The sequence below is a fragment of the Tinamus guttatus genome, unplaced genomic scaffold (genome assembly GCF_059628265.1).
Source record: "Tinamus guttatus ecotype Peru unplaced genomic scaffold, ASM5962826v1 Tinamus_guttatus_pri_ptg000472l, whole genome shotgun sequence".
NCBI classification, from domain to species: domain Eukaryota; kingdom Metazoa; phylum Chordata; class Aves; order Tinamiformes; family Tinamidae; genus Tinamus; species Tinamus guttatus.
The window spans coordinates 695049-710105 of NW_028289006.1; the positions used below are offsets into that span (position 1 = coordinate 695049).

The following is a 15057-nucleotide window of genomic DNA, read 5'->3' on the forward strand; positions in this document are numbered from 1 at the left end:
AAGTCCTGTCTGAAGAGCTGCCCTCACCAAAGGACATCCTTCCTGTGCCCTCGTGTGGCCCCTGAGGGAGCTGGGATAATAGGAGAAAAAGGAGGTGAAAAAAAAAAGGGAAGGATGATGCTTCTTTAGGGAGTAAGAGACTTTTTCTATTAAAATGATTTCTTCTTGTTGACTCTAGAACTGCTGAGCAGTTGATGCACAGTTTGAATTTTTGGGATTTTTTTTTAGCAAGTCTTCTGTAAGTTTGACCAATGGTTTGTATCCTAAAGCCCTGTGGATTAAACAGGAAGAAGCCAAAGGCTCCTATATTGTTTTCTGGGTCAGCAAAACACCAGATTAGCCAGGAGGAGGAGAAGAAGGCTGAAATTGAAGACAAAGGTCAAAGGGCTCCTTAGCTCAGGCACGGGATGCCAAGACAAGACCCAAGTCTTGGTTCAGAGTCTCAGTCTAGGTGAAACTCTGGCAAATCTGAAGTCCGGTTTCCCTTCCTGAATCTCCCCCAAACCCATCTGTAATCCTGACTTGGCTTCTCCTGGGCCTCTCACCCTCTGTTTGTTTCCTGCTGTGGCTGCCTGAGCCCCAGCTGGGCCCTGGCTGGTATGGAAGTGTCTCATGGAAGTCCCCTGGAAAGCACCATCCCTGAGCAGGGGCTGTGCCCCGCAGTGTCTGCCTTGGGCCCTGCTCATTCTGCGAACTTACAGACAAGAATCGCAGCTGGCCTATGGAACTGGGGTTCTGGCACTTGCTGGCAAAGGCTGAGCTTGCTGCTCCTAGCAGGAAACTAATTTACTGCTGTGAGTCTCAGAGGGGGAGAAACTGGATGTTGAAAGTATTTTTTTGGCTTTTTGCCCTGGCCAGCCACTCCAAACTGTGGCCTTTTGCCATAGCCCACTACCCCGTGACTCATAAGCAGTCCCTGCCAGCTTACTAAAGAAGAGAGATAAGAGGAGGGAAAACACGCCTTAGAAGGGGTATTTATTAGAAATTTGTACACAAGCATACAAAGTGGGCAAGAGGCTTCTCTAATGGGAATTTAGGATAAATGCGGGAAGCTAACAACAAAAAATAGCACTGGTGCCTGAAGGATGTTTGTTTCTGACTGAAAGTTCTGGAAGCTGGTGGAGGGAGGGTAGGAAAAGCAAAAGCGAAAGAAAGATACTTTGGTAGAGATTTTGTATGTGTTCTTCCATATGCAGTCTGACCTTCTGTGCACGCTCTGCGTCCCACCCCTGGAAGGGGCACTTGGTGCAGTGCAGGAGGTCCCCGCCAGCCCCCTTTCCTGCAGCCATGGGGCCAAGGCCAGCGACTCTGTCTCTGTGAGGTAACTCCTGGTCGGGCCGAGCACCCGTGGGTTGGATGGGCCCCATAGTGACTGTCACGGAAAGAAACCATGGAGTTAAAAGCCAAGCAGAGGAGGGTCAGATGCTGCAGGCCCTGGAAAGCGGCTGCCTCGCTGCTCTGCACCCTGCATCGCTTCAGGCTGAAGTGAGAGAGACTCGGGAAAGGACGGGGAGCTCCTGCAGCGACAGCTTTGAAGTCGTTTCCCTGGAGACTCATTTTTTTTGTGACCTGCAGACACGAGCACTGAGCGCTGCATCCGCGCAGGAACAAGCCCTCTCCTCCTCACCTGCCCAGTGTTTGGCTCAACCTGTGCCAGCCTGTTCCCCTCAGCCTGGTGCTAAGAAGGGCCAGGACGCAGCCTGGGGACGCTCATCCGTACCATGGTCCCCAAGTACCCCTTCCCTTCCGCCTCCTGACCTGAGGGGTGGCGTGAGGCACCTTCTCCAGGCCCTGTGTCACACACCACACACTGTAGAAAAGGGGAGCAGTGCCTCTCCTTACAAGAATGCCTGCACGTGGCATTTGTAGCTGGTTTTACCTGAGGCACCTTGCAAGACTTGTCTCCACGCCTGCCTTGCCTGCTGCCCAGCAGTGTGACCAGCTGCATTTCTTAGGGCCTCGGGGCATTTCTGTCCTTTCTGCGATTTCACCTTTCCTTGTGCCTGTGATAAGGCCGTCTTCACAGCACGTTACCTTACTGAGGACTGCAGTCTTTCTTCTGCAGTTCTTTTCTATATGTTGAACACCCATCATGCTCATTTAGTGGCCAAAAATGTTTACCTTCCAAGTCTTCCTAATTTGAACAAAACGCTGGTTTTTGACATCCAAAAAAAAAAAAAAAAAAAGGAATCCTCTTGTGTTCCCTCTGCTGAGAAAGGAGAAATGCAAACCTGGTAGCCCTGGAGAATGGGGCCCTGGCGTGATGGTGGGGACCATCACTCATGAATGGGATGTGGGAACAACTAATTGAATCTTGCAGAAAAAATAGTTTTACTGCAATAAATAGTTTTATTTGCTTTTATTTAATTCTTAGGTGCTCCTGGGAATTCAGGAAATATTTACTTTGGTGATTAATTTTAAATTTTGAGGCAGAGTGGGCTAGTACATCAGTGCTTTTGGCAGCCCTCCTCAGGGTTCCTCAATGTCTTCTGAAGCTGCTAAAGCACAATCATCAATATAATATCCCTACAAATAGTTTAAAGAAAAACCTGCTGTGGATTACACCTGCCCTACAAAGGCAAAGGAAAAAAAAAAAAAAAAAACCCACCACCACCAAAATAGCAAACAAACAACAAAAAGACAGTTGGTCATTACACCTGTCCTTCATGGATGGTAAAACCTTGTGCAAATAATTGTCTTGTTTTGCCTCATTCCATTTTAGTCTCTAAATGAAGCATGTTGCAAATACTACCAAAGCTGCTGAGCTACCTCTTTCCACGTTACTGTGACTCTCTCTTGCTGTGCATGAGCAAGACCTGGATCCCAGAGCCTTGGTCAGGACAAACCAGCATCCATTTGGTTGTGCCAGGCTCTCTTCTTTGTGCCCTCTACAAGATCCAGGTTGCCACAGTGGAGACAAATCCAGGAAAATTGCTCTCACTAAACTGCTTTCTGGTAGGTCTGGCCCCATTGCATCCTGCACTCTTTCCCTAAGCGTTGCTCTTCTTGGGGCCCCTGCCCAGTGGTTTTTCCAGTCTCTTTTGCTTGCTGGGCTTGCTTGCAGCCGTGGCCTTGTTGGGACTGGCTCCTGTGGCCTTGTCCCCGGCCCAACCAGGGCAGGTTTGGAAGATGGTGGAAAACTTCACTTTCTGGCCCCGAGCTTCGGCAGGGGACCCGCAGGTGGCCCCTACGCGGAGGTTGAGTTTGTCAATCCACCTGGAAAGTGTCAGGAAAGCAGGGAAAGGAGTGGGAAGGCGCCAAGGCAGAGGTGAAATTCTGTGACCTGGTGCGGGTTTGGGCCAGCTCCTGCTGTGCTGTAGCCCCTCACCGGCGCTGAGGGCATCAGTCCTGGGTCTGCAGCCCCGGGGCTGATGAAGAAGCCGGTGGCCCACACAGGGCATGGGGAGGTCTGCCCCGTGTGCAGACCACCGGCAGCCTCTCGTGGCTGGGCATTGCCCAGGGCGGGCACAGGGGCATGGAGCTGTTGTCTTTTTGAGCTGACACCTCCCGTTTCAAACCACAGAGAGGTTTTGGTCAGCTGAGAGCCACGGCGGGCGTCTCTGGTCCAACCCCTGCTCAGAGCCAGAGGAGGTTGCTCAGGGCTTTGGCCAGGGGAGTTTTGAGTCTCTCCAAGCACAGAGATCCCACAACCGCTCTGAGCCACTGAGCCAGTGTCTGACCACCCCCCCAGGGAAAGTTTTTTCCTTATTTGTTATTTCATCATCCTTCCCTATTTCCCATGGGCCCTGCGGCCTCGCAGAGCTCACCTGTGCAGGGGAAGGAGCTGGCAGTCGCAGTGGAAAGGGACATCTCGCAGGTTGAGGATTTCCAGCCCCGTGAAGCTGCGCATGTCGGGGATATGACTCATTTTGTTGCTCTCCAGGTAGAGGCTTTTGATCTTGGGACCGAGGCCAGCGAAAGCACCTGAAGAAATCTGCAAGGAAGCAAGAGCGAGTCAAAGCGAGTCCCTGTGGGAGCAAATCTGCACACACGCACCCGGTTAAGCCCTACAGCCTGGGGAGACTGTGAAAGCCTGTGCTGAGTCTGAGAGGATCCCATGAAAGAGTTGTTCTCAATAACAGTACATGGGCTTAAGATGCTGCAAGGAAGGGATGGTTTAATTAGCTTAATCAGCTCACATTTTATGAATCACTACAGTGAACCCTTGGTGATGTAAAAGGGACCTGATCCTTAAAGGGATGGTGGTAATATCAGTTTCTGGAGAAGAAAGAGACCTTCACAATAATGGCAGTGAAGAGTCCTGGAGAAGTGGTGACAAGAGGAGGAGACAAACGGGCAAGCAATTGGGAAGAGGAATTGTGGGAATAACCTCCTTTGAAATGGAGGAATGAAGTCCATTGAAATGAGCAGGTTCCTGTTTGTTTCCATTAAGGAACCGTGGACAGAGGGGTGAGGGGAAATGGAGGCCAAGCTGAGGGAAGCACCTCCTCTTGGCTGGACTGTGGAGCATCTCCAAAAATGCACACCAGGAAATGGGGGATGCCTACAGGGCAGAAGCTCCTAGAGGGTCTTGGCCCCATGGGGAGGGATGACATGGGACCCCGTAGCAATCTCTAGGCACATCAGCGTTATGGGGCCAACCTGCCCCCTTTCTCTAGGGCATCCCCACTCTCATGCACACCCGCTCCAGGCCCATGTTGTCCAGGTAGAGGTGCTGCAGGGTGCTGGCCACAGGCAGGAATGCGTTGGCCCCTATGGACTTGATGGGGTTCTTGGACAGCTTCAGCTCACTGAGGGCAGGCAGGCCCTGGAGAGACCCCGTGGGCACTTCTCTCAGGCGGTTTCCATCCAGGTGCAGCTTCTCCAGCATCCTGGCAGGGCTCAGGGCCGCCGGGGATATGTTACTGATGGCGTTTGCCGTCAGGTAGAGCCAGCGCAGCTTCTCCATCCCCTCCAGGTCGCCCGCAGACAGCTGCCCAATGGCATTATGCTGCAGGTGCAGGGAGAAGAGGCTGGGGAGGAGCCTGAAGGCACCCTGGGGTACCCGTGTGAAGCTGTTGTGGTCCAGGTACAGGTAGGCAAGCTGGGGAACACCGTCAAAGGCAGCGGCCTCCAAGGCAGAGAGGTTGTTGTCAGAGAGGTAGAGGTAGACCAACTTCTGCAGGCCCTGGAGCGCCCCGGGCTGCAACGAGGCGATTTTGCAGCTCTGCAGGTGGAGCGAGACGAGGCTCTTCAAGCCGGGGAAGGAGCCCCGCGGCACCGCTCGGAAGTGGTTTCGCCGCAGGTCGAGGAGCTGGGTCGTGCTGGGGAAGCCCCGCGGGATCTCCCGGAGGTTCCTGTTCTCGCAGCTGCCGTGCTGGAAGTCCAGGGCGCAGGTGCAGCCCGCTGGGCACTTTCTGCTCACAGCCTCCTCCGGCCGCCTGGCAGGAGCCGTGGGGCTGGCGGGTGGCAGGGCCCCTTCCAGGTGGTGCCCGCACCTCATTTCAAGGGGCCTGAGCAGCTCTAGCTGCCGTCCCCGGAGTGCGGCGGGGCCGGCACACGCCGCCTCCACGTTCACCCGCGCCCTCCCCATCCACTCGCGGAAGGGGCGCAGGTGACAGGAGCAGAGCAAGGGGTTCCCGGCCAAGCTGATTTTTGCCACAGCGGCTGGTCCAGCGAGCGGCTGGAGCCCCTGCAGCTGGTTGTTGCGGAGGTCCAGCGTGCGCAGCTGGGGGCTCCTCACGAAGGCTTTGTGTGAAATGTCCTGGAGAGATGCGTTGTCCAAGAAGAGGTGCGTCAAGGAAGCCATGTCAACAGCCTCCTCGGGGATGTAGGTGATGGGGTTGTGGCCCAGATCGAGTCGTGTTGTCCCAGACAGTCTTGCCAGGGCCTCACTGGGGAGGGCTTGCAGTTCGTTGTGGTCCAGGCTCAGCCTCCTCAGGGCGGGCAAGCCGACGAAGGCCTCGTTGCCCAAGACGTGAAGGGCGTTATGAGACAGGCGGAGCCACTTGATCACCTGCAGGCCCTGGAAGACCATGTCTGGGAGGTAGACGAGGGCATTCTCACCAAGGTTGAGGAAGCTGAGGAACCCCAGTTGGCCAAAAGCACCTGGCTGGATCTCCTCAATGCGATTCTTCTCCAGGATGAGCTGTTGGAGGAAAGACAGCCCGTCCAGAGACTCCTGGTAGATAACAGATATACTGTTGGAGGCCAGGTTAAGGTAGACCAGTCTTCCCAGTCCCCGGAAGGCTCCCTCCTCAATGCTCTCCACCTTGCAGTGCTGCAGATTTAGGTGTGTGAGGTATGGGATATTGAGGAAAGCTCCTGCAGGGATGACCTTCAAGTTGTTGCCCCGGAGATCCAGCTTTTTAGTGATCTGTAGGTAACAAACACAAGTGTGAATTTATTCCAGAGGTAAAATCCCAACCTTTCCGCACTCCATTCCCCGCCCAAAAGTGACCTAATATTTTAACTGACCTGCGGGATGGTGCTGGGTATCTCTGTGAGGTTCCTCTTCAGGCACAGGACGTGGGTCCTGATGTTGTCGCAGATACAGGCTGCAGGGCAGCGGTTGGCAGCTGTTTCCCGGAGCATGAGCCCAGCCACGAGCAGCAGGAGGCCCAGGAAAAGCCCCATCGTGGATATCACCTGCAGCCAGAGGAGACGCACTGTGAGGCCGGACAGATGAGGGGGAAGGATCCCTCCTGACAGCAGTGAAATCTGTGCGGATCTGTTATTTACCAAATCTTACAGCAGCAGGTCTGGGGGCGCTAGCAGGGAACAGGTTCAACCAGACAAAAGAAAGTACTTTTTATGCTGCTGGAAACTGAGACCTTCTGGGCTTTGCTGAGCCAGGAGGCGATGCAGACAGCCGGTGTGAGTAGGGTCAAAAGGGGCTGGATAAACTCAGGGGCAAAAGGCTGTGCTGCTGAAGGGGGGAGGCAGGGCTGCCCCTGCCCTGGGGGTGCAGGTGGGGCACAGAGCAGGGGCTGCAGAGTGGGGCCAGGCTCCCACCCTTTCCCAAAACAGCATCAGCTACTGCCACCGTGGGCCATTGACTCATGCTGGGTCATGCAGGTTGCTACTCAGAGCCATGGGGCAGCTCCGACAACCCCTTGGCTCTAGAGCTGTGCTTTTTTATGGGTTATAAGTGAAGAACAGAGACAGAGAAGATAGATACTTAGTGTTAGAATTTAAGCTTTACCTTGAAGATTGCTGGTAGCAGGTCCCCTTTGGGACAGCAATTTTGCCTAGGTTGTCTAGATTCACTTAAGGAGGAGCCCACCACAAGCCAGGGTCAGTGAGGAAAGGACTTGGAGCAGAGCCTCTCTTTCTTCCTTGTGGCTAGCATAAAAGTCTCTAGGTCTGTACAGGATAGGAATAGTATAAACTTTAGCTTCTTCCCTGTAAGGCAAGCACCCTCATGAGCTCTGCGCTGCAAACCTGCCTTCTCCCACACGCCGCGGTCACCTCCGTGCACGGCGCTGGCTGCGAGCCGAGCTGGGCCGCGCTGCCGGCAGGCTGCACGCAGGCCCTGCGGAGCTAGTGCCAAAATCACCTCCAGCCACGCACAGTGCTTTGCACTAATGATATCCGCTGTTAAACCGACCCAAGCAAATCAAGTCTCTGCAGGAAGACGGACAAGGTTGCTTTTGGCCAGGCTGAGTGTGAGGTGGCAGCGAGAGCCCCTTGAGGAGGAGGTGCCGGAGAGGGGCTGCAGCAGCGCGGGCAGGCGCTGCCGGGACCCACAGCTGAGACCTCCCAGGTGTGGGGCGCAGCAGCAGGGCCTGGCACAGTTAAACCCACCTAAGTGGGGGAGGCTGAGTGCCCCACTGCCCTGTGCATGTGCCCCCCAGCTCCGTCCTCCCACTGCATTCAAAGGGCTGCACCGACACAGGGCCGGCAGCAAGTGGCCACCGGCAAGTGCCACCGAGCAGTCCCCACGGCTCAACGTGCGTCACGGCCGCCACCGCCACCCACTGCGCTGCCAGCACCCACTGCCACTCACCTGGGGCTGGGGACGCTCATCCCCAGGAGGCAGGAAAGGGAGCGCGGAGCAGCTGCCCCGTGCGGCGGCCGCGGAGCTCCTGCCGCCGCCCCTGTGCCGGCGCTGCTATTTACTTTTCCGAGCAGGAGCGAGCGCTGAATGGGCCGTTGTGCCGCACTCCAGCAGCGCTCGCCGGACGGAGCCAGCGAAGGGGGGAGGAGGAGGCCAGGGGAGGAAGGGATGGGCGCCTTGGGGAGAGGGCAGTGACCCCGTAGGCACGTCCCGCTGCCCTGGCAGAGGGGATCCGCATCCCTGGAGCAGCCAGCGTGGCGTGGGGCAGCGCCAGCGCGGGCAGCGGGTGTCACATTTAAGCTCACCATTTTCTGTGCCTGGCCTTTTCTTTCCTGTCTGCATAATTCACAGGAAACATAACTGTCCAGGGCAGAAAGTCAACATCCAGCTAACGGTGCCACTGCTGCTGAGCAAACAGAGCACTGCGGCTCGCAAGCCAGGGGTGCCGGGCCCGCTCACCCGTCCCCAGCACCTGTGCAGAGCAGCCCCGTCACTGCGGGACACCGGCTGCGCAGGCACCCACCCCTTCTGCATCTGCAACCCCAGATTTCCTAATTCTGTTTGTTTCCTTGTTTCAGAGAGGCACAAGGTGGGAGTGCATGCGGGAAGTGTCATTTCCTCACAGACCACTTTTGCTTTCCTCCCTGGCTCTTTTTTTTGTTGTTTTTTCTGCCAGTGCTGTATTTCATTCTCCTGGGGAAGATGAGCAGAGCCACAGCCTGCAAAAAAAGTCCACCCAGCAGTGAGCTAGTCTAAGTGCCTGGGAGGCTGGAGCTGAGTCCGCCTGGGGAAGAGGGGGCCAGTAAAGGACCAGGAGGAGTTTTCCACCTCCTTTCTCCAGCCAGCCCTTTGCTGTGCAATGGCTTGAGCAGGCGTGTGTCAGCCCAGGATGGAGCGGGAGGCTTGGCTTGAGCTGCTCGGCCAGCAGACGTGCACCAGCCTGGCTGCGGGCCTGGCGCTTTCCCGCTGCTCCTCCTGCCAGTGCTGCTCTGGTCCCAGTGCTCCCGAGAGGGGCGACCTCTCCTGCTGCGAGGGGCCCCTTCTCCTGCTCTTGACTCCCCAAGGGCCAGAGCCTCAGGCGTCCCTTCCCTGCGTGCTCCAGGATGGGGAGCCCGTATTGTCTCCTTGGTGCAGGTGCCGCTTCCAGTCCCAGCACGCTGCCGCTGGGCGAGAGAGGGAGAGCCTGTTGTGCCAACCTGCGAGGAGCTCTGGGACACACTGGTGGCGAAGGGTGAGCGGACACCAGCTTTGACACTGGTCCTGGGAGCTCACTGCCTGCAGCAAATCCCAGAGACCCGGTGCTGGGCACCGCGGCTGCTGCCTGACCGCATTCGGTGCTGAGGGTGGCACGCGCTGAGGAGCTGCGTTGAACAACAGCTCCTGGCCATCTCGGCCGGACTGAAGCAGCAAGGGGAAACGCAGTGGAAGGCAGCCAGGCGCTTGCACCTCATGTCTCTCCCTGTGCCCTTCACTTTCTCCTGTTCATCTGCATCCTTTCTCACCGCACACAATAGGAGGAAGCCACTGGCTCAGGCTCTGCTTCCTCGTGGGCTGTACCAGAGCTGAGGGGAGGAAAACCACAGCGCTTCCCCGCTGGGCCCTTTAGGAGGGTGGCGAAGGCGCGCTGGGAGCACCTCCCGAGAGCCCGCATGGCAGGTAACGCTTGGGCACCAGCTGGCAGCGGTGCCCCTCGTGGTGCTGCTTGGAGGGGCAATGGGCAGCGAATCAGGCTGTGGGGGAGATGCGATGGGCCCTGGGAAACACCGCCTGCGCGAGGGGTTCATCAGAGGCAGCAATGGTGAATGCAGCAAGGGAGAAGCTGGAGTGACAGTCACTGACCAAGAGCCCTGGGGAGGTCAGCAAGGCTGGGGAAGGGGCTGTGGGCTTGCTGCCTGCCTTTGGGCCTGAGGAATGGGAACAACAAGAGCCAGAAGGGGCAGGATTTGTTACCATGCGAGCTGTACTGGGGGGTGGAATATGGGTTTGTGAGCAGTTTCCTTTGGATATGATCCTATTTATTTATTTATTTATTGCCTCTTGAAAGAAAGAGAGCATAAAGGCAAAAGCAGTCTTTGCACCATGACACGGCCTTGCAGGCTGCCTGTCACTGGGCAAAACCCCAGGATGGGTCTCCCAGCATGTTCCAACATTGGGAAGCACCTTCTAGCTCTGCCTCTGTGGCCCCTCAAATGCAGGGGCCCTGTGCCCCGGTCTCCTTCCCTTCCAAGTGGCCAAAGCCAGGGAGAAATAAAGGGACTCCTGCAGTGGGAAGAGATGGAGAGTGTGTTCCTGGCACCCTTCTCCTGGAGAGGCTGGAGTTACATTTCTCCACAGTGCTGAGGAGCAAGGGATGGTGCTGTCAGTGGTCTGATGAGGGTGGCTTTCCTTGGCCTCCTGCTCCCCATGCAGGGCAAACAGCCCCGGTGACAGGTCACTCAGCCCTCCTCCCCGCCCCAAGCACTGGGTGAGCTGCCGGCGCGAGCCGGAGCGGCAGCACGAGCGTTTGTCCAGCCGCAGGGATGGATCGAATAGGGGCAGGGTGGGGAGATGCAGCTCATCCTGCCAGCGCGTTGCTAGCTCAGGGTTTTACTCCAAGTCTCTATTTTTCAAGAGGGAACAAAAGGAGGAAGTGGGGGTCGAGTTGCATGGGCTGCTCCATCTGTGCATGGTGGGCACATGGTCGGGGGTGATAGGAGGCAGCGCAGGCGGGGGCCAGGGCACTGATGATGTCTCACGGGTCCAGCGATGTACAGGGGTCAGGGCTTGCTCCGGGAGAGGGGTGGCTGAAGCTGCCTGGGGCTGATGGCCCAGCAAGGACGAGGTGCTTTATGAGGTGCTGGCCAGGGCTTGGGGTGCAAAGAGTGACCTGGAGCCGTCCTACATGGGCTGGGAGAAGCGAGGATGAACTGGAGCAGCTCTTTGCTGTGCCCAGCCCTGACGGGTGCCGTGGGCCGTTTCGCTCCATGTTTTGGGTTGCAGCCGAAGGCGCCGTGCTGACGCTCTGGCCCACGGTCCTCGCCCTGCCTCTGCTGTGCGCCTCGCCGGCGCCCGGCGCCGGCACGGCCTCGTGCCCCTCCAGCTGCTCCTGCGCCTCCTCACAGCGGCTGGTGGGCTGCGCCAACGCCAGCCTGGCACGGCCGCCCACGGGGCTGCCCCGCGCCGCCGTGGAGCTTGACCTGCAGCACAACCTCTTCCCCACCCTCGAGGCCGCCTTCTTCCCTGAGCTGCCGGCCCTCACCACCCTCTATCTGGGGAGCAGTGGGGTGCAGCAGCTGGAGGCTGGCGCGTTCGAGGGGCTCGGCAGCCTGTACCACCTCCACCTGGACCACAACCTCCTTCGGGACCTCCCCAATGGCGCCTTCACGAACCTGAGCAGTCTCGTCTTCCTGCACCTGGAGCACAACCGGATCGCTCACCTCCTGCCAGGTACCCCCGTGATGCCTGCTATGGGAGACACTGGCCTTGGTGCTTGACCCTTTCCCCATCGCAGGGGCCACTTGGGAATTTGCTGGTGGCCCCATGTGCAGACAAACCAGCTTCCACATTGAGGAAAAATATGGGATGGGGGCCTTGGGGGGCAGAGGAGGCTGCCAAAAGGCGAGCTGCTGGTCCGAGTAAACCTCCCTCCCTTCGGTCTCTCCAGGTGTCTTCTCCTCCCTGAAGCACCTCCTTGTGCTGGACCTGAGCCACAACGAGCTGCAGGAGCTCTCGGAGCAGGCGCTCGGCGGCCTCCCGCAGCTGCGGCGCCTCCACCTCAGCGCCAACCTCTTGGGCAACCTCTCAGGGCCGGTGCTGCCGCGCGGGCTGCGCACCCTGTGGCTCGATGGCAACCGGCTGGCGAGCGTGCCGCAGGCCGTGCGCGGCACCCCGCTGCTGGCTGCCCTGCACCTCAGCGGCAACCCCATCCGCCGCCTCACGGCGCTGTCCTTCGGTAGGGGTCTGCGGGCCCTCGTCGAGCTCTACCTCGACGGCTTGGCCCTGGAGAAGGTGACGGCGCTGGCGTTCAGCCGCCTGCGCCGCCTGGAGACGCTGAGCCTCAGGGACAACGGGCTGGAGACGCTGCCCTCCCTGGCGTCGCTGCGGGCCCTCTCAGGGCTCTACCTGACGGGCAACAAGTGGCGCTGTGACTGCGACCTGCTCTGGCTCTGGACGTGGCAGCGGAAGCGGCCGCGGGGCGAGCGGGGCCCCGTGGCCTGCAGCTCCCCCAGGGCACTGCGGGGGCAGCTGCTGGCAGATATGGAGGTAGGGCCAGATGCAGGGCCCTTCAGTGCACGTCCTGGGGTGGGTACCCCCAGCCCTGCCATTGCGGCCTTGCTCAGCCTGGGCTCAGAAAAGGGCTCTCTAAGCCCTGGCACAGGCCCTGGAGGACCCTGGGAGATGACACAATTGGGGGAAGGCTCAGGCACTGCCAGTCACTGGAGCCTTGCAGGGGTTGGCAGGGAAGGTGGCCTGTGCTTTTTCCTTTCCTTTTTGCCCCACACTTTCATGGCTGCTCATTCCTTCTCCTTGTGATGAATGAGACCTGTGACACCTTCTTTCATCCTTCCCCTCTCCCCTTTCTTCCTTTTTTTTCCAGTTGCAGAAGCTGACCTGCCCGCCTTTTGGCACGAGCTCCACCATCACCAGCCCCACGGAGGTCACCCCGACAGCAAGAGGAGAGCCCCTGCCCAGCACTGTGGCCACCACTGCTGCCACCACCCCAGCGCCAGCCACCGTCAGGACCCCCCTGCTCCCCACTACCCAGCCACCCACCACCTCGCAGGGCCACGTGCCCGAGAGCCCTGACCCCTGCCTGGCTGACAGCATCAGCGGGCTCCGCGTCAGCACAGGCAGCGACATCTCCTTGGCTGTGGCCTGGGCTTTTTCTGGGGACAGCGAGGAGTTCGAGGTGCGGTACCAGGCACTGGGGGCACCGCAGCAGGCGCTGCGGGTGATCGGGGGCCCGCTGGAGCTGCAGCTCCACAGCCTGCAGCCGGGCACCGAGTACCGCGTGTGCGTCGTGCCCTGGCGTGGAGGGCTGTTGCCGTGCTCGATCCCGGCACCCCGGCAGTGCGCCCTGGGTCGCACCACTGGCACTGCCCGGCCCGGGGCCATGCGGGCAGCACCCAGCGCCTGGGTGGCGGGCATCGGCATCGCCACCACCCTCCTCATCGTTGTGGGCCTGGCCACGGGGGCTGTGCTGCGGTGGCGGAGGCGGCCCGTCCCTTTCCAGCGGTACCACAACGATGAGGAGCCACCCCAGCGGCGTGAGGACGAGGGCCCCCATGGCCCTGTGCTGGCTGCCAGTCGGCAGCCCAAGGAGCGAGCACATCCCACTCGCTCCCTGCCACCAAGGAACCCTGCGACACCCACATATGTGCCCCTATGAAACGCACTGCAGAGGTTTTCCTCAGCCTCACAAGGTCCGTATCTCTCCTCCTGATGTACATGAAAACTGAAGCTGCCAGGCTGTGGGATGAAGGCTCAGGACACATTCTTATGACTGCTTGTCAGAAACAGGGAATTTTCCTAGCCTCCCTGCAGGAATTTTTGCTGTTGTTGTTATTGTTTCTTTACCCAGGAATGTACTTGCCTGCTTTGGCATCTTCCAGAGATGCGGGAAGGGAGTAGTTTTTTGTTCTCCCTGATGAGCACAGGACGAGGTGGTTTTAATTTACCAAAGGCCACCTCTACCAGGTCAACGCATCTGAGGAGCTCTGACAGCTAAAGCAAGGCCAGGTGGCAGTTGTCAGAAGGAAAATACTGACGCACAGGATGCAGTTCTGCGTTCCCCTTCTCAATCCTTTCCTTGCAAGCTCTCATCTCCCCTCCAAGGAGCAGGCCACCGTCCGCAGTGCAAGCAGCAGCCGGCCCTCTCAGCCTTGCTGGGCAGAGAGCACATCCATGCCAGCAGTGGGCTCTGAAGCAGCAGTGGACTCAGCGCGAGCCTTGGAATCCCTGGGGAGAGGTTGGCCTGATGCCTTCGAGCAGCACCAAGGCAGTGCTGGCCTGCAGACCCCAAGCTGTCACCTGAAGGCTGACACCTTCGCAGGGACAAAGGGGTCCTGTGGCAGCAGCAAGGCACAGTCCAGCTCCAGAGCTGCTCTGGCGTGCCCAAAGGGTGACCCTGAGCAGAGGGGACCGATCCCTGCAGGCATCATCCTGCAGCAAGTGCCCAGACAAACCAACAAGCTTTGGTGCCAGGGACACGTGGCAGACAGTGGGCACTGCTAGGGTCCTGTGGCTCGTTCCTGCTCCTGAGCAGCTCTTCACCTTTCTCAAGTCCATTAATTGTTTTGACTTGTCCTGTTACAGCCCAGGTCAAGGCAGTGAGGGGCTATGCAATTACCTTCCAAAACCAATGAAAGCCACACAGTATTTCTGAAGCACCCAAGGCATAACTTGAGATGCCTTCTGTCCTGCACAACATCCTTTCACATGGAGGAAACAGAGCAGGAGACTCCCTCAAAAGAAGAAAATTGAATACATAGAAAGCGAGATACATAAAGAGGTCTTTTCACTCTCAATTTTCATTAAATATCTTTGCTTTCCATTAAAGAAACTATTCTCTCATCACTTGCTCCCAGTGATTGACTGCTCACAGACCCCAAAGACTGCTAGACACTACTATAACATATCTTTCTCTTTACTACTGCTGTTTTGCTGGACTAATAAAGTTCAAATTAAAAATATTCCCTGCAGTAGTGGTGCTCTTAGGGCGAGTTGGTTGCACAAGGCGACTTGGAGCAACACTGGAATGAACACTCAGTCCTTCAATGCAGCACTGGGAACTTACCATTCTTTAGAAGCAATTCCTAATACAAACAAAGGTTAGAAAATTGGATTTTTTTCTGAGACTGAAACATAAGCCCCCTCTAAGGAAGTTTAGTCTCCATGTCCTACCCAGAAGTAAATTTGCCAGTACGCTGTCACCTCCATGCCATGCATCTTCCTTTGCCCTGCAGATATCTAGCCTGGATACCAGATACTAGGGCCAGCAGAACCCTTATTTCCTAAATTTTGTTTGTCTTCAAAAAAAGCTTAAGTTATCATCTCACAGTCATTACATTTTCACAGCT

At 57.6% G+C, this 15057-nt stretch overlaps 1 protein-coding gene across 1 annotated transcript; it reads right to left on the reverse strand.

Annotated features, from left to right (window-relative positions):
• Positions 1–2871: 2871 nt before the first annotated feature.
• On the reverse strand, positions 2872–6576 carry CHADL (chondroadherin like). The gene is made up of 4 exons (XM_088532959.1): positions 6418–6576; positions 4643–6316; positions 3768–3934; positions 2872–3216 (listed from the first exon to the last, which is right to left on the reverse strand). The coding sequence occupies exons 1-4, from the start codon at positions 6574–6576 to the stop codon at positions 2991–2993; spliced, it is 2226 nt and encodes a 741-aa protein (XP_088389085.1). The 3' UTR covers positions 2872–2990.
• Positions 6577–15057: the final 8481 nt, after the last annotated feature.